Raw genomic sequence first — 21,851 nt, 5'->3', positions numbered from 1 at the left:
CAAAGGAAACAAGCAGTTTTACCTTGCAAGGTAATTTGATTTAAAACAGCTAGATTGCTTTGACAACGAAGAAAGTAGCAAGAGTGACTAAAACTATGGCATATAATCCAGCATTTATTTAAAATCTAAAGCCACCATAAAATATTCTTTGACCTTTAAAATTCATATTAACTCAAATCTTTCAGTGAAATTTATAAAAAAATAATAAAATTTATATAAATTTTTTTTTTTGTATTTTTATATTAGTTTTTAAATAAATTTATTTATAAAGCTTAAAATAATACATATAAATAGAGTACTATACAGGCAGGACCATTTTGTTGTACAAATTTGCATGCAGTTAAAAAGTTTAATTAAGTATTTCTGTTTAATACTATATAAATATCCAAAAATTAATAAGGGATAATAATTTTCTTATGAATAACTTCATGTATTTTTATTTGAAACAGATCTAATGTAGCCATAACAAAAGGTTATGTAAAAATTTAACATTAAAAATAAAGAAAAACTAAACATATATAAAAAAATATGAATAAAAATTAAAATATATATATTTAAAATAATAATTAAATTAATTATATAAAAAATTTGAAATAAATGAAACAAAATACATATACTAAATTAAATTTAAAACATGAGCAAAATTTAATGTTTATCAATATAGACAGGTGTATTGCGCTATAATAATAAATATAAACAAAGATTCAGATTCTTACACGGTACAGTATAGTTTAACCACTGGCAGTTGATATGTTAATTACCACCACCAAGCAAAATGTCCACTCAAATTTTGACTTTTTGACATTTAATATGCACGTAAGTAATTTCGTTAAAATATGCAATCGAATAGATTTTGAATGAAAAGAATGCTTGTGTTTAAAAATAACTGTTTTTGTAAGAGATGTACGGCATATGAAACGAATACACACACGTAAACGAAAGAATTATTGGTGTCTAAGCTGAATAATTCTTAGAATATTTTTGATATGAAAAATTGATCGATATTTAGTAAACTTTGACATAAAATATGCACAAAGTAATTCATAATAGTACCATCAAATAATGAAAAGTTACAATTACAACTCACATATATTTAAATATATCGCCATTTTATATGAAAAATACTGTATGAAAACTCTTTTTTAATTATATAGTTTTATATTAAATGAATATAAGAGTTTGAAAAATCTCTTTTTAAATGTTGCGCAATACCTAGTCTATAATGTAGCAAACCCAATTACTATGTCAATGTGTATTTGTAAAATTTTCAATTACTTAATTAATTAAATATAGTAAGTAGTCAATTTGCAACACATCAATTAAATTAAATTTTTAATCCAAAAACAAAAAAAATGTTTTACAAATTCTATTAAATTGAAAGTAAAATTAAATGATATGTTAATAAAATGCAACAAAGAATAAATTAAGTCAATTATAGTGAACAAAAAAAAATATACAATATACATATAATTATAAACTCAAATATTAAATATTGTAATGTGCAGCTTAAATACAGCTTTTAAGTAAATAAAACACAAATAAAATAGTATGAAGTAAATCTATAGATTCTAAAATTTAAAATACCAAATAGATAAAATAGTGTTTAATATTTTACGGATAAATTTTTTAAAAAAAGATAGCATTTAGTAAAGTTTTAAAAAAAATTATTTCAAAACTGTCACAAAATTTACTTACTTCCATGAAAAATTTTTGTTTTATATTATATGTAGTTAGTCTCAGTTATACTGAAAATTAGATATAACAGCAAAGTGCACCAATTTCATAAAGCAGAAAATATAGCCGAAACTTAAAATAATAAATTTAAATAAAATAAAAATCAAATAAACTTGATTGGAATCATTAAATACATATTCGTGCATTGAATAAATATCAACAGACTTAAAACTCTTGTGACATTCTTCATATCTGATTACTATGTACGTATATTACTTAAAAGCACATAACAATATCAAGACACTAGCTTGATATTTTAATTAAATATTTTAGTAAAGCAAATATAATATCCTATTTATAAAAATTTTTATTATTATAAATTTAATTATCTAGTTTTATTAAAACAAAACTAATTTAATATTCAATTGGCAACTGTCGGCTTATTTACGTATATTAGAATGAAACACTGTGAAATATATTTTTTATATAGAATTCGTATAATAATTCTATACAATTTTAATTTAATGAAGGGACTTAATATTTGAAGGCTCACTTAAAGAGTTTTCTGAATATTTTAAAGTACTGTTTCATTAAAAAATAGTGTAATTCTATTAGCTTGCAATTAATTCTTTTTTTATATACATTAATAAAACCAATTTAAAAACAATTTTTTTTTGCATTTAATAAACAATATTAGACGTGCTAATAAATATTTAATTTTTTTGTTACTAAATGATATAAAATGGTTATACCTAATTTATATAATATATTTATCAATATATTTTTTGACATTAACATTATTCCTTTATATTTGTTATATGTGTGTAATATAAATATATATTTTGAAAGTAATAATTTCTCCCCAAATTAATTCCACATACAGTAACATTATAAATTTATTTGTTAAATTGAATAAATTATTTAACTAATATGAATTATTCATGCATTTAAATTTCAGGCAATATAAGTATTCAGAAAAAATCCTTACAAATTTCTTAACGGTCTTTCCATGTATTACTTAAAAGCTGCATTTAAGTTTTATTATAAAATTTTTATATTTTAAATAAAATAATTAAATAAGTAGAGTCTCATTGTATTTTGTAATGCATTTAATATTCTATATAAAAAAACTGTTCTATAAAAAACAAAAAACATGTTCTTTTTTATAATACATGATATAAAATTAGTTTTAACAATTTCAAATATTAATAATTAAATATTAATTCAAAATTGTTTCTTTTTTCTTAATTTAATAAAAACTATAAACGTTACTCATTATTTTATAATTATTATTGTATTTTATACAAACACATAAAAACCATTTTGTGTCTGATTTTATTTCATACATTTTATTATTTTTAATAAATTTCTATGTACTTATTAATTTAGATATTTATTATATAAGTTAAATGTAAAATAATTTTTTTTTGTAAATTTTATAAACTGTCCTTAATTAAATATATTATTAATTTTTTTTTATTTTTTGTACTTACATGTTAAGCACAAGATTATATATTTCTAAACATATTTAAAAATTTTAATATATTTGAATATAAATATAAAACAATTATAACTTTTGTGTGTTAAAGTAGTACAATTCAAATTGCTCAACTATTTTAAAAAAACTAAAAATTGTATTGAATATATAATATTGAAACTTTATATGAAATATTAATTGTATAGTTGTTAGTATAGTTATTTGCGTCGAATATATGTATGTATTTTAATAAAAATAATTTATCAGAGGTGTAAGTTTGTCGTAATTACATTTATTAAATTAAATATGTATAATAAAATATTTAAAATGTAAATTTAAAATGCATTTTTATTTAACACAAAATGTTAATAATTCTTATAAAAATATTATATGATAAATTCTTTAATAAATACTTATAACGAATTCTGTTGGAATTAGTTGGACCGATCCACTTTAATTTTCTTTTAAATATGTTTATCTACTTAGGTTTTATATCTTAAGGGTCCAAATTTCACACTGATATATTTATATCAATCATTACAAGGGTTTATACAAAATGAAGTTTGTTAATCATATAATAACATTAAATTACAAGTTGTGTTCGTGTTCTAATGCCGTAATTTACTACATCAATCTTAGCAAAATATAATCCAGTTAAGATATTTCATTCATTTATTATTACATAGTACAATAATAATAAATGATTAATATATAGTAATAAGTTGAAGTTTCGACTCCATAAAGTACTTTCCGTATTTTGCTTCGAACCATTGCTATCTCTTCCAATGCAATCGTTTTCTATTTCCGTTAATTATTGTAAATTATTAAAAAATAATGGTCGTCAGGCCCAAAACCTTTTGACAGTTATAACGGCTACTATTTTCAACCTCCTGATAAGTTTTCTTCACGAAATAATATTTAGAAAATTCCGTTGATAAAACTTTATTAGAGAAAATAGGTTAAAAAGAGCAATGGGTGAAATAGTTGGACATTATAAACTATGTTCCCAGAATTTTTCCTTATAACATGCAAAGTAACTACTTTGTGTAATATAGCTGCAATATAGTGAATGAAATTAGCTAAGTATTTTCAAATATAATATTTATCGACTAACTGTAAATAAAATTTCTTTATTTATTTATTTAAAGGTTAAGTAATAAATATATTTAAAGATATAACTTATATTTTTGTTATTCTAAAGCAAATAAATATTTTGTATACCAGTGTAATCTTTTCACTTTGATTGCTTAGTTCATGAGTTATTATTTGCGTGTTATGTTGGTTGTACACTGACCTACAACAAGTTAAACTTTGTTATAGTAACTAAAAGCTTTGAATAAAGCTTTCATTCATAACAAAGACTCAAACAAAGTTTCTAGAAATATATAATCGTTCACTAATCAAACTTTGAAGAGATGATTCACTAGAATTTTTTAGTAATATCACACATATTAAATTTAATTAATATATAATAAGTTTTGATTTATAATAATAAAATGTCTAAGTATTTAAAAAATCCGTTTTCTCACGTTTTGTTAGTGATTTCTTAACAATGATAAAAATAATAAATTTAAATTTTCTCTATTTTTTCCACACTTGTAGAGTGAATGCTGGTAGCAGTTACAAATATGTTATGATAAGTTCTACAGGAAATCCTATAAATGTGTTTTTTTATACATAATAAAACCGGATATAAAGAAAATCAAATAGTGTTTTTATTCCTATGTCTTATTATTGTTCTTTCCTAAAAATACATCAACAATAAGTAGTAAGCAAGTTTTTCTGATCTTCATAAATTTGTGAAGCCACTATGTTAAAATGAAATCCGATATACAAAATTAACAATATAACCATTATATATCTCCCATATACACAAGTTTATTGTGGTATGATAAATAATATTATGAAAAATATTTATCTAATACCAAATCTAAACAATATTGAAGGCAAATTTTAGAGAAATATATTGATTCTCAATATTTCTTTTGGTTTACAACTTGATTACAGTCCTAAAAAACTATTTTATATGATAACTATTTCCAAAACTGAGGAATAGTTAAACATATAATGTTAAGAGTATATGATAAAAATAAATGAAATACTTCACATTCGTCTTGTGATTGTGTAATACAAGTTTCTGTTGTAGTGGACATCGCAATAGACTATCAGGTCAAAGTAGATTCTAAAAATCATCATTATATAAGAGCATACATGAATTCATATTGTTCTAATTCTAATGTTACAAAATGCTCTAAACAGCTTAATTAAAATAGTTTCAGATTTTAGATGCAGTATTAAAAATTCATGGAATTCGCATTGGAAATATTACATATAACTTAAAACTGTCGCTATATATAAAACAGAGTAGAACAATGATGAATGAATGTAGAACATTTAGCAATCTAGAAATCTTACGAAAAAAGTGCGTACAGTTATGTACAGCTGATTGTGCTTTGTATTAAATTTTAATAAATTATTAAAAATTTTTAAAAATAAATTTATGGTAATTTCAAAACATTCCTACAATTTAAATTTTTTAAAATTTATTTATAGAATCAGCTGCTGAAAATCAATTCATGCATTTGTTCCAATAATTGGTATCCCATAGTTATCTCTAACAAAAATTAAAAAACATTATATTAAAACAGATACAGATACTTAAAAATGCAAAACAACTGGTTTGAAATTCTTTTGTTTTAAATTTGAAACAAAAACTCTGTTAAAATAATAATTTTCTTACAAATGCCATATTTAATGTATTTAGAAATTGTATACGTATTATTGTAAACTCTTTTACCTATTTATATGAAAAAAGTTTAAAATTTTATATACTTTTTAAAATAACTGCCTCTATAAAGTTAAAACAATATTCGTTTACATTGCTTCCATTTAACAACACTAAACTTTTGCAATGTTAATAGCATTAAATCTGCTATAAACTTTTAATGAGCGTAGAAAGCTTTCAAGCGATCATGTTAAGTTAACAGAGGAAATAAAATTTTTTCGATTTATAACAGCCGCACAAACGGTATTTTTAATTAGATCGTTTCAAACCAAAAAACGGTGAACATCTTAACAATTGTTTAAAAAATTTCATATAAAATAAATTTCATATATAAAAATGTTTTTAAGTATTTAGTATATATAACTAAGCATTGTTAATTAAAATATATTAAAAAATAAAAATCATAAAATTCTATGGAAATTTAAAGCAATTAAATTAAAGTGCAATTTATTATAAAAATATAAATAGTTTGTGGTTTTGTATATAATTATATGCAGTTAAAATAATAAAATACTTTGCTAAACATTTTAATATAAACGTGATAAATTTAAAATTAAGAAAACCGAATTCGTGAAAATGAGTGGTGTTCTGCGTCGTGGTTCCTTAAATTTCGATTGCAATGGGAAAAGCAATCGCGGTAGTATTGAGTCAAATTTATATGGCGGATATCGTGATTCTAAGCCACGAACACCGGAAATCAGTGTGATAGCATTGGATTTTCGTCGTTACTCAGAAGATTTAAAGAAGGATGTACTCAAACTGCCTGAGACATCACAAAATTTCATCGGAAATAATAAAGAAAAAAACAATGAGGATGAAGAAAGCGATGTGATCTCTGACTTGATAGGTCACATTGGTAAATGGCAATTAATATGGACAATTACTTTGTGTCTCTTTCAAATACCGCCAACATTGCACATGTTTACATTTGTATTTCAGGTGAGTTTATAAACATTTCTATTTATTAAAAAATTAAAAAATATAAGTATTTTTACTGATAAAAAATAATAATTACAAATGCAATTATCTAAAAGTGTAATTAAAGAGTAAAGAAATGTGTAAAATGTTTCATTTTAGTTATCTAAAATTCTTGACTGATAAGCTTATACAATTCGTATTAATAAAATAATATGAAAATAGTGAGAACTTCAATGGGAATTAATTACTTTTGTTGGAAATTTGTACTGGTTACACAAATATTAAAAAAAGTTAATTTGTTTATTTCACAGAAAATTAATTAATTAGAATGTGTAAAATTTTTTGCGTCTGTAATTGAAAATACAATTTCTTTATTAGGCATGTTATAAAGTGTTAATATTTATATTAGTAATAAAAAAAACTAAAAAAAATTAATATAAATAATTAATACAAATATATAACCAAGTACATATTAATATAAATATAAATATATATATAAATGATAAATATATAAATATTTCATAAAAATTTAAATAAAAAATTTATATTTTACTGATGTGTTTAATATTTGAAAGTATAATTTGTAGTAGATCTTTATACATATTTGAAAGTATGATTTAAGGTAATTTAGTAATTTAGCATATATATATGTGGATACAATACATTATTGTTTCTAGCTGGGTTAGTTTTAAAAACTAATTTTAATTAATTTTTGAAAAGAATTAAATAAGTATGGTCTTTTACAGCAATATAATGTGATCATTAAACTGGAATTTCTTTTATTATTAAATTCTTGATATTATTGAATATTTATTTTTTCAAGTAATTCTTGACAAATTATTAATACATAATTAATTATTAATAATACATTAATAACATAAAATAATAATATTTCGTTGGTAAAAACCAAATATTATTGGAAAAAAAATATAAAAATATTTAAAAAGATTATTTTTAAATAATGCTTCATTATTTTATTGAAATAAGGGAGAATAGTTCGATTCGTTTTTGAATTAAGTTTAATAAATTTTATATTCAAATACAAATTTATACGTTTACGTTATTGTATCTGCGTGATTTTGTACTTAAGTACATAACTTTGTTTATAACTGTTTTTTAATAATATTTAAAGAAATTTCTTACTAACTACATTTGACGTAAAGTAGCAACTTTTGCGGTTAAAATTTTAAAATTTAATATGCTGATCCCACTTTAAAGGCAATTTTTTTTCAATGCCCAAAATGTATGGGTGCACATTTTGTTTTATAACCATACCATGAACTGAATTTAAATTAGGCATATATACAAATTACACTGTTATATATAATTGTACTATCATTCAAAAAATTTTACTTTTAAAAAATTAATAATAATATTAAAAGAATATTGAGAATATCATAAAGAAAACACTTTATACTAAAATAATATAATGTAATATAATAGAATATTTTTATAATCAAAATAATATTGAAAACGATATATATATATTTGTTTTATTTATATATATATACATCTTATCTAAGTTGACTTTGCTAACAGATTATTATTCAAAACAGAAAATATATTTATTTTATTGTAAATGAAATGCATTTGAAACAATATACATCAAGATTTTGAAAAAATTTAATATCAGCATAAATAGAATTATTAGCTTTTTACATATAGTAAAGATATACATATATAGTAAAGATACATATATAGTAAAGATACAATCATTTTTTCTCCTATATCAAATATAGTATTCTTACTTGTGTTTGACACTTATTATATATTGGTGGTAACAATAAGTAATTTACAGTTCTAATAAGTGTGAAACAAAATGCAGTGTATTGCAATATTACACAATGCACTATGCTAGTAAAGGTAAATCTGTTCCGTGTCAAGTTCACACATAAGCCTAGATTTTTGTTTGACAAAATTATTTCTTCGCATAATTTAGTAAGAAAAATACCCAGAATTGTGAAACAAATTTTACTTGGTGTTATAACTTGCATTTAGCGCAAACTTTTGCAATTTTTTAAAATTTATATCTAGAACAAAAAAATTATAAATTATAAAAATTATAAAAAATACATTTGTGTACTCTTCAAATAATAAAACGAAGTAATATTCATATTTCAGTACGACGTTTTGCTCAACAAATAAATAGATTCCAATATATATTAATACGTACATTTTACAAATTTGCAAACCAATCTAGATCCTGATCACGAAGAATTCAAGAATATGCTAAATTGAGATTTATCTAAATCAGTATGAAGAATAACTACTTAAAAATGAATTTACTTTTGATTTATGCTTTAAAAGTGATTTGAATGATGTATTTACATATTTGTTGATTGTACAATAAAAATATTAGTTTGTATACAGTTTTACTGTATATTCCTTTATACTTTTAGTTCAAATTTAAAGATAATAAGTAAAAAATTTTAAACTTTAATTTAGTATTGAAAATATAAAACTTAAAGTGATTCTCTAATATAATTTACTATCATATATACATATGTTAGCTAATAACTATTTATACTTGTGTTTTAATGAATGTCTCAAGTGCTATATCTTTAACCTAAGATTAATCTAATAGATAATTTGTTCTTTAACCCAAAGCTGAACTCTGCACTGAATGGAAAAAAATTGAAATAATTGACAAATGAAAAATTATCAATTCACTTTTATAAAGATTAATATCGAATGAAATTCTGTAATTATTTAGAACGAAATTTATAAAAATATCAGATAAATAATAGAAATTAAGCAGTAGTAACAAATTAGTATAATAATAAATTTTTTATTCTCATATTATATTAAATGTGGGTATATTACGTTTGTCAATGTTTGAAAAAATAAGAACACGTATAAAGTATATATGTTATTTATTCTTAATTCGCCAAACTTTTTAAATCATTGTAATTACTGCAGTTTATTTGTTTAAGAGTTATTTGGTTGATAGCACAAGAAATTTATTAAAAATTTATATATAAACTTATAATAAATCCGGAGGACTGAAATTGACAACAAATTTTTAGAAAGAATTATCTGAAGTTTATTTTTTGCTCTGCTTGCAATAATGAATTATTGCTATATTAAGTTGGCCAATACATATATACACGGTTAGGACAATATTTTCCATGTAAGATTATAAACTCTTCGTCTGGATTATTTTCCAAAAAGTAGATATTATCAGCATTGTCCAGATATTCTAACCGATTGCTTAAAATCAAACCATGTTTTCGTATAGTACTATGTATGTAGCATCTAATCTATGTAACTTATACTGAAGTTCTTTATTAAGTCGAGGTTTTTTTTGTATAACATATTTATGGATTTGTACTGAACCTAAAGCTCAATTAAGATTAGGTTAAGCAAAGATAATAAATATATTTTTATAATTATTAATATAATTTATAAAAAACTATATTTATTATCTTTAGGTAGAATAAAGCTACATAAATATTTTGTAACAAACTTCATATAGGTATGCAAAATAATTAATGAGTCGACAGAAAAAATTAATAAAAAAATATTTATTATATACACGTTTTACCCACTAAAAACTTAACATACATCACTAAAGTACGTTTTTAACCTTTCTGCCCTATAAACAAATTATTATTAATTAAATGTTATTATTATCTTCTGACTGCCTTTATATATAACACAAGCAATATCAGTTTTTATTTTTAATAATAATCAAAGTTCAACTGTTTCATGATTCACATAAGTTATTAATTTAAAATTATTCTATTAGTTCTGCTTCATTACACAATTATCATTTCCATATTTATAAAAATAAATTTTAATATACACTTTTAAATACATAAGAATTATACTTAAATTATTTTTTCTAAAATAATTCTTTTTATTTCCTAAAGAAGGTGATAGATATATACAAGTAAATATTACTACGTATTTATTAAGTGAATCATTTTGAGAAAAATAATTTTATCTTTTAAATTAAACAAATATTAAATTAAACAAATAAACATTAATTTTAAACAAATTTTTTTGTAGTATATTTATTTTATAAATAACTAATTATTGTATTATCAATGATACAAGTTATTTTTCTTTGTACATCACTTTGAATTGAGGATAAATCTCTGGTTCAAAAACGTGAAAACAACCCATTTTTAAGTGCCATAATGGCATTCCTTAAGTTTTAGTTAAACGGAGTCACTATATATTGAATAAAATTAAAATATTTCTTATAAAAAACCTTAAGCTACCACAGTTAACAGCTTTGAGACAAAATTCTGATTTTCATTAATTTATAGATAACTAAACACAATTACGTTTAATATTTAACGTGTTATGTTGATTGCATCGGTTTTGAAAATGTTAGACAAGAAACATACCCTAATACTTTTGACAAGTTTTTATTTTATTTACAATTTAAATCAAGGTTTTATTATTTATTTTTATTTTTATATAAAAAAAATATATTTTTATTTATAATTTAAATATTATAAATTAATATATTTTTGTAAATTAATTTTCAGATTTTTTTTTTCAATGTTTACTTTTTTGATAATTTTCTCTATGTTAAAATCTTAACGTCGCCCATTTCAGTATGTTATAGTGTCTTTGACATTAATCTGATACATTGTCTGATACATTAATTCTTTTAGATTTATAGGATTCTCATTTCATTAAACAGCAATAAACAAGTTATAATTTTTGGGAGAAACAATTAGTTTGTGTATATAAGATATTTTGTAATGATATTATCTTATATTACTCTGTATTTTTAATTATTGGAGTATGTATTATTTATGAGAAATTGATTTGTTATTGTAAAATTTTATAACTTGATATAGTGTTTCTCAAGACACATTTGTGATCACTTTTATTTATTACTAAATATTTACATATATTGTATATTTCTTATCACTGTCAATTATAAAAAGCAATTTGTTTACATCGATTTCAATTAGCATAATTACCCAATATTTTTATAACGATTTATTATGCAAGTTTTAATAAATAATTTTAAATTATTATTTGATTGTCCCAAACTATTAAATCAAAATGTCATTTTCATTAGAAATTTATTCAATTAATATTGTATTTGGTTTTAGTGATGTAAATTAAATGATCATTAAATCCAGTTAAAACTTTCGATTTTATTTAAAACCTAGAGATGCAGTACACTCAGTACATTTTAAGGGTTTTTAATTTTTTAAAAAATTTTAAATAACAATAAAAAAAAAATAAATCAATAAGTATTATAAAATGATTTATATACTAATACTTGAAACATTACAAAAACTGCATTTTTCGCATATTTATGAAAATTATCAAATACCGATGATGGTGCGCCTTTTGAATTGTTCAATGCGATTAAGCGCAATTACAGAAGGCGTGAAAGACAATCCACAGCAATTGTTCTTTTCAATTTTTTTACTTTACAATGGAATACCAATTCCATATAAGTTAAGTTGTAATATTTTTTTAAGTGGAAATGAATATATTAAAAAATTATACATTTTTATGATTTATAGAAATACAATAACTCAACGTTTATAATTTAATGAATTTCTAGTAACTTGACTGCATTTCTTCACATACATATTTCAGTTCTATTTTTTTTTTTTTTTGTTTTCGTAATTTATAGAAACAATAACAACTTGACTGATAACTCCTTTAAGTCAACATATTTTTAAATGTTAAATTTTTAAAATATTTCTAGTTTATATTGTACATAAGCACGTTTTCACAAAATAAATTTAAATTATAATTCCTTATTTACAATATTCGCAAATCTCTCAAAAGGTTTATTCATTATCTTAATTAATTTATTATAACAAATATTTCTACTTAAAAACAGCTTTTATTATTGTTTTATTTATTGTGAAAATAACAAACGCTATTATTGCACTTAAGTCACGTTTCTATATTTTCCAATAGTTTTAAAAAATATTTATGAGTCAATCTTCATAATTTAAACTGTGAACCAAAACTATTTGCTTTCTTTGAAATACCAAATGCTTAACCTGTGTAGGAATTTATATGCTATTACCCAAATAATAGGAGGGAATCATTAAATTTAAGGGCTTAAAGATTTTTTAGTAGCTTTCTTACTCTGTCGTGGTCAACAGATTTCATAATATTTTATATATTTCTTTTATATTTTGTACGCATATTGTTATTAGTAGTTCTGTGATTGTTATTAGGGTTATTCACGAGTTCGAGTAACGCGCTAGGTAACCAAGTAAAACCGCAACCAGTTACGCTAATGTGTGAGCACACCTGATTGTGTCGATTTGTTTACGACAGCTGTTTAAATCAGCTGTGTATTAATGAATTTGTAAAATATTGCGAAAACAAAAGAGATTCTGAGCTAAATATCAATATTATGCCGAAGTTAAGTGAAAAAAGAGCAAAATTTTTGACACTTTGATAAAAAATAGGCTAAACAGAATAAAATGGGTTATTATAATATAAAATTTAATATAATATAAACACTTTTTAATGTTTAAAATTTGATATAATATAAGAGCTTTATATTAGTTTTTAAAAGTATTTTATAAATATTTTTAAATAAATAATAAAATAACTTATAAGTAAAATTAAACTATGTTAATTCTGCAATAACTAAAGACACTTAATAAATTATTAAATAAATCAAAACTTACATGAAAATACACTTTGAGAACAATTTCAATTTCAATTTTTAAAATAAATACAAGAATATTTAATATCAAATAAAAACGAACTTTAAATATTGCCCAGACGTAATGCTTAATATAAGTACGTTTTTGAGTAAAGTTTTTTCTTAATTATAAGACAGATGGCAACTTTGACTTAGGCAGTAAAGTTGCATGCCACGATTTACTCTACGTGTATTTTGTTGTTGCTGCTTTGTACTTTTAATACGTTACTTGGTTACCGAACGCGTTTTTGCAGTTTGTTTTTACTATCCACCCTCAAAGATGAGATTTTTTATAGTGTTCCGGTATTTTTCTATAGTCAAATCTAGTTTTATTATCCATGTATTAAAATACATCACAAGTAACTCTACGAAACTGTAACTCAATAATATTAACTTTGAAGAATGGCTGCTTTTGAAAAAATACACACTTCTGAAACAATGGAAATCTTACTCAGTGGAAATTTGATGAAATTGTGTTTTATATTACTCTTTTGTTTATTAATAAACTTTTTACCTTTTTTATTACTTAATATCTTTATTATTGTTATTACACCTTTTTTTATCGTAGAGCATTTTACAGATAAAAATAAGCATATATCATGTTTGTGTCCTTATGTTTGTGATGCAAAGAAGCTAGCACGATATAAGTTAATATTAACATATAGTAAAGAAAGTAAAGAAATGAGGTAATACGGTTTAATACCCAATTATATAAAATTTCACTCTCTAACTAATAAACGTATAGCTTTACTTCTTCTATTAAGTCAATGTAGAGTGAGCTGCAGAACCCTTTGAATTTGTGCTTTTAGCAACTATTTATTAAAAAAACAAGAGATTTACTAAAAGTTCTTAAGAAAACAATTTTAATGAAATTGATTTAAAAAGTTATGTTTTATAAGTATTCGTTTAGACTAATTCAACTAATAAATTCATTTGAAGATACTTATATTTAAAAAAGGGTTTTAGAATTATTCCAAGCAAGTTATTTTTATTTTATATTCTTAATTTTCTTTTTTTCTTTGAAAACAATATTCACATTAAAAAATATTTTCCAATAATTTATATGCAAAACATTAAATTTTATTATAAACGCACAATAACAACAAACTGCATAGTTAACATAATTCAATAATTTTTTCTAATCACATAAACCACATTTTTAGTGAATTATAATAATTTTTTTAACATTTGATGTTTCACTTCCTTCTATAGTATATTAGTATATTAATTGAAATATTTGAACAAAAATCAGTGAAGCTGAAATGTTTCTCAGTAAACTCATCACCCATTAAGATAAACTTTTGACTGTACAGAGACCTGTTTTTGATAATATCTTTACACTTGTAAATTTGTTCACGCTTTAGTTTTATTTATTAGAGAAATAATTTTGTATGTGTAATTGCAATTATGCATTACTAAGGAATTTTAATGAGAATTTTTTTTTTATTCTGATGTAAGTTATTCGACGTACTTATACCCAAACAATGGTTTGTGCGTGAGTCAGTATTCTCACAAACAAAATATGGTTTTTTATAAAATTTATTTAACTTATGCATTCGATATAATAATAATAACGTCTGGAACTGTAAGTTTACCTGAAAAGTTCTATTTTATGGTTCTCACAAAAATAAATAATCAATAGTATTTTCCCCAATAACAACAAATTTTACATCATATACTTGTAATTAATTTATATGCCAATTTTATTTTAAAATAAAATGTACGTTTCATTTCATTTTATCGAAAAAATGGTGTATGTTTTTAAAAGAACAGAAGCTAAGTAATTCATTCATAAGATATAATTATATTAAAAATACTGTTAGAAATTATTCTAAGTCAACTAAAAAAATATACACATTTTCTAAAGTCAAACTGTTTTACATATAAAATAAATAATTATTGAATACATTTTTGTGAGATCATACGATTGCTGTTTAATTGCAAGTAAAAATAAATTTTAATTCTATTTAATATAATATTAATTGAGACTTAACTCAGCAACAATTTTCTCTAATTATTTATATTTTGAAATTAAATCAAAAAAATAAATTTACAACTTAGTCAAGTATAGTATATGCTTACATATTGCATACATTATTACTTAATGATATATTCGAATATATAGTATGTATCAAGCCAGTAGGAAAATATTAATGCAATTGATGTTAATAGAAAAAGTCTTCACGATATCTAAATAATGATAATAGTCAAGATAGCTTAGTGGTAATGCAAATGTAGAAAGTTGTAAACCAGACTCTTATATCCAACAAAGTTGTTTATTTGACACAACTTTTAAAGAAATAAAATTTCAAGTAAAATAAAATGAAATACAAAAACATAATAAACCACTTGAATGGGCTTATAAAATATTGCTATATGTTTAAAAAAACGTTTTTTCCTATTTATCTACATTATAGAATAGAACAGACGAGAAATTACATCCCTGTTAAAAAGTAAAGTCAACATATTTTCGGCGTTACTCAGTATAACTGAAATCCATGAATCTTAGAAACCAGCTAGATTCTGTCAGCAGAATAGAATAAGATACGGTACTATCAACAATAGCTATAATCTTGAATTGCAGGCACAATTGTTTAAATAGTCTCATTTTTTGATGTAGAGTCAAGAAACAACTCAAGAAAACAACTTTTTCTTTCACTAAACAAATCGTCAACACCTATACAGTGAACATTTTTATAATAATAAAAATATGTGCTCAAGGCAGTATATTAAAGGAAATACTTTCCAACTTTGGTTTACAAGATGTGATATAAAGCCAAAATATTTGTTTACAAATTTTTTTGTTTTATTATTTTTAATTTTTTTTTAATTATATTATTTCATTGCATTTTTATGATCCAAACACTTTACTCATCCATTTTCAGCAAACCTGTTAAATGGACATAAAAACTATTTACAGAAAAACATAAATAGTAAATAATAATAACTGTAAATGTTAATTATCTGCATAAATTATTTAATTATTAACCATTTTAAAAATGTAATGCGCAATCATAGTAAGCAAAATTTATCAATAGAAACGTACTTGAAATAAATTGATAAATGCCAATTGATTTTTAAAAACATAAAACCGCGGCAGACACTTTAACTACTTGCAATATATTTTGCTTCATTAATTTTTATTTTATAATCATTTTTATTTGTTTTTTTTTTATTGCATCATAGATTACCGATATTTGTCATATACGTATCTTATTTATATATGTACTCATATATATAGTATATCACACACATAAGCCCATTGGTGTAGTGTAAAATTTAGACCGCTTTAGGGCAACAAAAATCGGACTCCACTTATCTCTGAATCTATTGCAATCTGTTTGAAGAAAATTTCGCTTTCAATAGGAGGTCAAGTGGTTAGTTTTTTATTAGCTTAAGGTTTTTATTTTGGAATACTTAAAAAAGCTGATACTTATGTAGAAATAAACAAATTTTGCTTAATTATTGTTTTGGTTAGACAAATTCAAAAAAAAGAAAATTAACAAAAAAAATTTGAATTATGTGCTACATTTTTGATAACTAATATAACATATAAATAAGTACTATAAGCAAAAAGTTTTATCATTTATATTCACATTTATATACTATATAGAGATTATTAAGAAAGAATATATGCCTTACGCATTTATTATATATTTTGTTTATTTTTTTAAGTTTTTAACGAAATTTAATTTAATTTCATTTAAACCTTTCACATACTTTGTCAAAAAAGTATAACTGTATATATCTATTCTTATTACTCGCAATTAACACTATATAAGCAGGCATATAATCTGTCACAATAAAGATATATTTTAAGATAAGTTGGAATGGTATCCATATGCTCAGTTAAAATTGGTTATTAATGGCCAGCTGAATTACCACGGGTAAGACACCATTTGTTCGTCAGACCTAAAGAACCACTTTAAAGATAAAAGTTCTAAGCAACTAATGCACGAAGAGCGTCCCTTTGAGAGGGCCTGTCTCACCCAATTTAATAAAAAGGAAACGAACTTGACATGGCTATCGATATGAATATGTCCCCAATTTTTAAAGAGGTCTGATTTCTGTCAGACCAGTTAACATTTTATGTAAATATTAAAGAATTTTTACGAATAATGTAATAGATTTTAAGACTTTAAGGGCATTGTTGTTATTTTAAATAGTTTTCACATATAATTATTGTTATATAAATATTATATTTTTTGCAATTATTAAATTATTAATATAATTAATATTATATTAATTAATATTATTAATATATTAACTGTATATATATTAATTATGTACTTATAACGTTGTCAAAAAGATATCACAAATCATTTAAACCATATACACAGATACTCCAGATCCGATGGTATAAGTCTCAAAAAATGTATGAAGCTCTTATAGGGGAAGACATTAGATAATCGATAACAATGATGCCTTTTCAATATAACAAAAATTTACGATAGCTTTGTGCAATTACGCATTATCGTGCAACATAAAACCATAACTATCGATATTCAGGTCGAACTCATCGAATTCTAATACTTAATCGCTGTCAAACTTCCACATAATATTCTAAGTTCATTATCTGACATTCTAAGATGAATTAACTGTGAACAATTCTCTTTCAATTAAATTCTCTTTAGTTTAATATAACACTTTTAAAAGTATACCTTCTCCTTTCTGATGACTTCTGTAGTAGACTTTTACGTCATGGATTCGGTTTGTATTGAAAAAGCTTTATCAACAATCATAATGGTTCACTTTCCTGATAGATTTCTTTAGAACATTTTTGACATATCTTCGAATGCTGAACTCTTTAATGTTTTTATCATCCGTCCGTCAGAATATATGACACGAAATGAAAAGGACCTTCCATTTGCTGAAATCTGTCAAAATTTGGGCATACCTACATTGAATTGTACATTTTACATTGAAATAACTTAAGTTCATAGTAATAGTTAACATCTGTTATAACTATTTTGGAGAACGGAATTAAAATTTTAGTACATTTGAAACCATATTTTTTCTATTTAATTTATTTACTTTAATTTTTTCTTTAATAACATAACATAATTATTATCAGCATACAATATTTTCATTATTATCAGCAAAATCTCCTAAATTTTGCGTCATGAACTAATTTGTTATATGACTTTAGAAATTTTATTACATAATTTATATTATTATATATTATTGAATAAAGTACTAGTGTTGCTGAAAAGCTACGCTTCTTTGTATGGTGACAAAGAACCTTTATTTAAAATTTAGAGGGCAAACAAATTATATACGGACTATAAACTAATTAAATAAAATTCGATTATTTCCTAAGACCACTGATGAAGAGTACTTGGCAATATTCGAAACAGCGTTGTATGGTCAGCCAAATTTCAATAAAAATTAAAATCGATTTTTGTGTTTGTCCTTTATTTCTTTCTTTGCTATTCGAAAAACCCTCTAAATTATATATTATTTATATTATTATATAAATTAATTATAATATTCTTTGCCCAATAACAATATAATATAATTCTAATTGTAATATATAAATTATATATATAAATTAAAACATTATCTTAAGACAGGCAAACTGCATGAGGTGCTACTCTACACATGCAAACACTCTGTCAGCCCTATTCATTAGTCGATTGTACATTTTTGCAAACTTTTTCAAGGTAGTATACTATATGAAAAAAGCAAACGTTGTGGCAGCCAATTGCATTTTAAGTTTAAGTTAATTACTTTAAAACAGATTTTATATACATTTGAGTTAAAAGCTTAATTACATTTTGTCGAATAATAAAAAAATTCAAAGAACTTTAAACCTTATTACTCTTGAAATCATACTAAAAATACAAACTATAACTTGTTTTATATTATGAAGATCAATTAAAATTTTTTTGCACAATTTCTTTATAAAGTATATGGATATTTATATACATATTTGTGGAATTTAGTTTATTTAAATTAGCTAATACGAAGCACAATGAAATATAATTCGATAACCACAAAAATCCTTCAAATTAATTCGGTTGAAATTTTAATCAAACAAAGTTAAAACCAAACAACACGTCCGTTCATATATGTCAAAACAATCAAAGCGAATTGCAACAAATTATTGTTTTTACACAAGTTAATGAGACCTAAACAAAAAATTATCTAATGAGCATTAATTCTAACTCAGATTTGCATGCGTATAATAATCGCATAAATTATCAAAGATACTCTATCTTTGCGTTATTGGCAAGTGAATGTGTGTAAAATTATTGATATGTCATTAAACTGAGACACTTGCTACTTGCATCTCGTGTGAGTTCGCATACGACAAACTTATTAGCAAACATGCGATAATTTGCATCTTCAGGAAATAATTTCAAATTACTTCATTAAAAAATATCTGTATGTACAGGTATTTACTTATTTAATGTGGAAAATTGCCCTGACAATTTGCTTAAATTGCTTAAGTGAGAAAGCATTTTTTTGTGGTAATTAAATACATGACACTAGCACCCTCAAGCCGCTCTTAATTACTTCAGTTTGCATGTGCACTAAAAAGTATTTTTTACTAATTTCAGTCACGTTTTAATTTTAATCTATAATTTAAGTTAATTGCATTATGTAAGTTTTTTGTAATCTGTCAAGATACAGTTACAATAGTAATTATTATCATTAATTTTCAATGAAATCCTAAAGTTTGTGGTTAGAAATTCAAATAATTTACCATTTTCTTAATAAATCATTTTTTATTTAAAATGATTTTATTGTTTGCACAATAATGAATTTTATGAATTGTGAATTATTTTAGTTTTATTTAATTGTTTACAATCAATATATTTTTTATGTTATATCTAAACATAAAGAAATGTCTCTACAAGTATTATCATTTGTACTTAATAACAGATTTAATAACTCTACTGTATATATTTACTAGCTGAAGACTGAGGACTATTATTTTTTCGAGAAGAAACCGGATCCACTGACGAAGCCAATGAATCCAACTGCCGAGAAGTGAATTTAATGCCAATCCCATACAATTAGTCATATGTGTTTTATGAAAAATTCATTAGATAGGTCTAATGACATATCTCGCTTAACACTACAAACCTAAGGTTTCTTATGAAAAGTGTTTAAAATGAATGTTTATTCTTTTAACGAAGCAAATGAATTCAAATAGGTGAAGTCAATTTAATGTCAATCTCACACGAATTAGTGATAAATGTATCGTATGAAAAATTTATTAGATAGTGGCTTTAGAAGTGAGCCTTAAACACGCTTCACACTACAAGTCTAAGGTTTCTTATGAAAAGTATCCAAAGTGTGCATTCACATCAATTTTCAAGATACTTTTTCAATTATTCTATTATAATACGTATGAACCGAAAGAATAAAAATAGGCATTTTTGAGCAAAAACAAAAGGAGTTTTCCTTGCCTAGAAAACAACTATAAGTTGTACAACAGCGAAAAACTTCAAATCTTTAAGTAGAGTGTGAAACTCATATGAGAGTTGCTCATGTTCTGAACGAACATAATATTAGAACTGTTAAAAATAATCCTAATAAGGGATTAGGTCTACATATGTACATATAAAGAATATGCCTAAACATATCAGTTCCACTAACATAATTTACACATCTATGCAGCATACCGATGAAAAACATTTATATCTTTGTAAAAATAATTATCCTACTTTTGTAGGGTATCACACTTTAAAACATATATTAAATATATATTATTTTTTTAGTATAAATCAAAAGTCTTATAAACAAAATTCCTACAACCAGAGCTCTTGACTAAACTTAAAAATACATAACTAAAAAATTATGCAAAGTTATATGCATAAGATTGTATGTATGTACATAAATGATTCTATCCTCCTTAATAAAACATAAAACTTCTATTATTATTTTAAATCCACTTCTTTTATGAAAAGAGCCAACAATTGGACATTCTAGGAGGCCACCTGATGAATAAGACTCTGTTTAAGGATTGGTTTAAAAAAATACGAATTTTTGACTGGAGTACAGTAATTCTCTTTCATATGTAATTTTCATACAAATATATATACGCGAAGTGGTTGATATAATTGAAAAGAAGCACCGCCAGCTTTATAAATTAAACACATTCTAAAATACAATGCATTTCTAGTCCGGTCTCTAAAAAGTTTTCATGCAATAAATTTAAGCCACTATAATATAGTCGACATACATTATCAGTACATTCCAAAACTTTTAGTCAGACAAATTGGATACCGTGTGTTCATATGTTAATGTTGCTATTATCTTGTCGAAAAAACCTTGAAAAAAAATTAGTATTTTAAAAAGATGTTTCTTAATCTAAAAGGTATTCGCCTAGCGGA

General features: G+C 23.0%; 1 protein-coding gene across 1 annotated transcript in view; it reads left to right on the top strand.

The window, feature by feature from the left end:
• Positions 1–6,433: 6,433 nt before the first annotated feature.
• Positions 6,434–21,851, top strand: part of LOC119682099 (organic cation transporter protein) — a 39,429-nt gene continuing 24,011 nt past the window's right edge. Inside the window, exon 1 of the mRNA XM_038095452.1 lies at positions 6,434–6,875. Coding sequence (XP_037951380.1) covers positions 6,513–6,875 — 363 coding nt within the window. The 5' untranslated portion in view covers positions 6,434–6,512. The remainder of the gene's footprint in view (positions 6,876–21,851) is intronic.

This window comes from Teleopsis dalmanni, chromosome 2, assembly GCF_002237135.1.
Source record: "Teleopsis dalmanni isolate 2A chromosome 2, ASM223713v2, whole genome shotgun sequence".
NCBI lineage: Eukaryota > Metazoa > Arthropoda > Insecta > Diptera > Diopsidae > Teleopsis > Teleopsis dalmanni.
The sequence above is the reverse complement of the archived record's forward strand: the minus strand, read 5'-3'. Positions and strand labels throughout refer to the sequence as shown.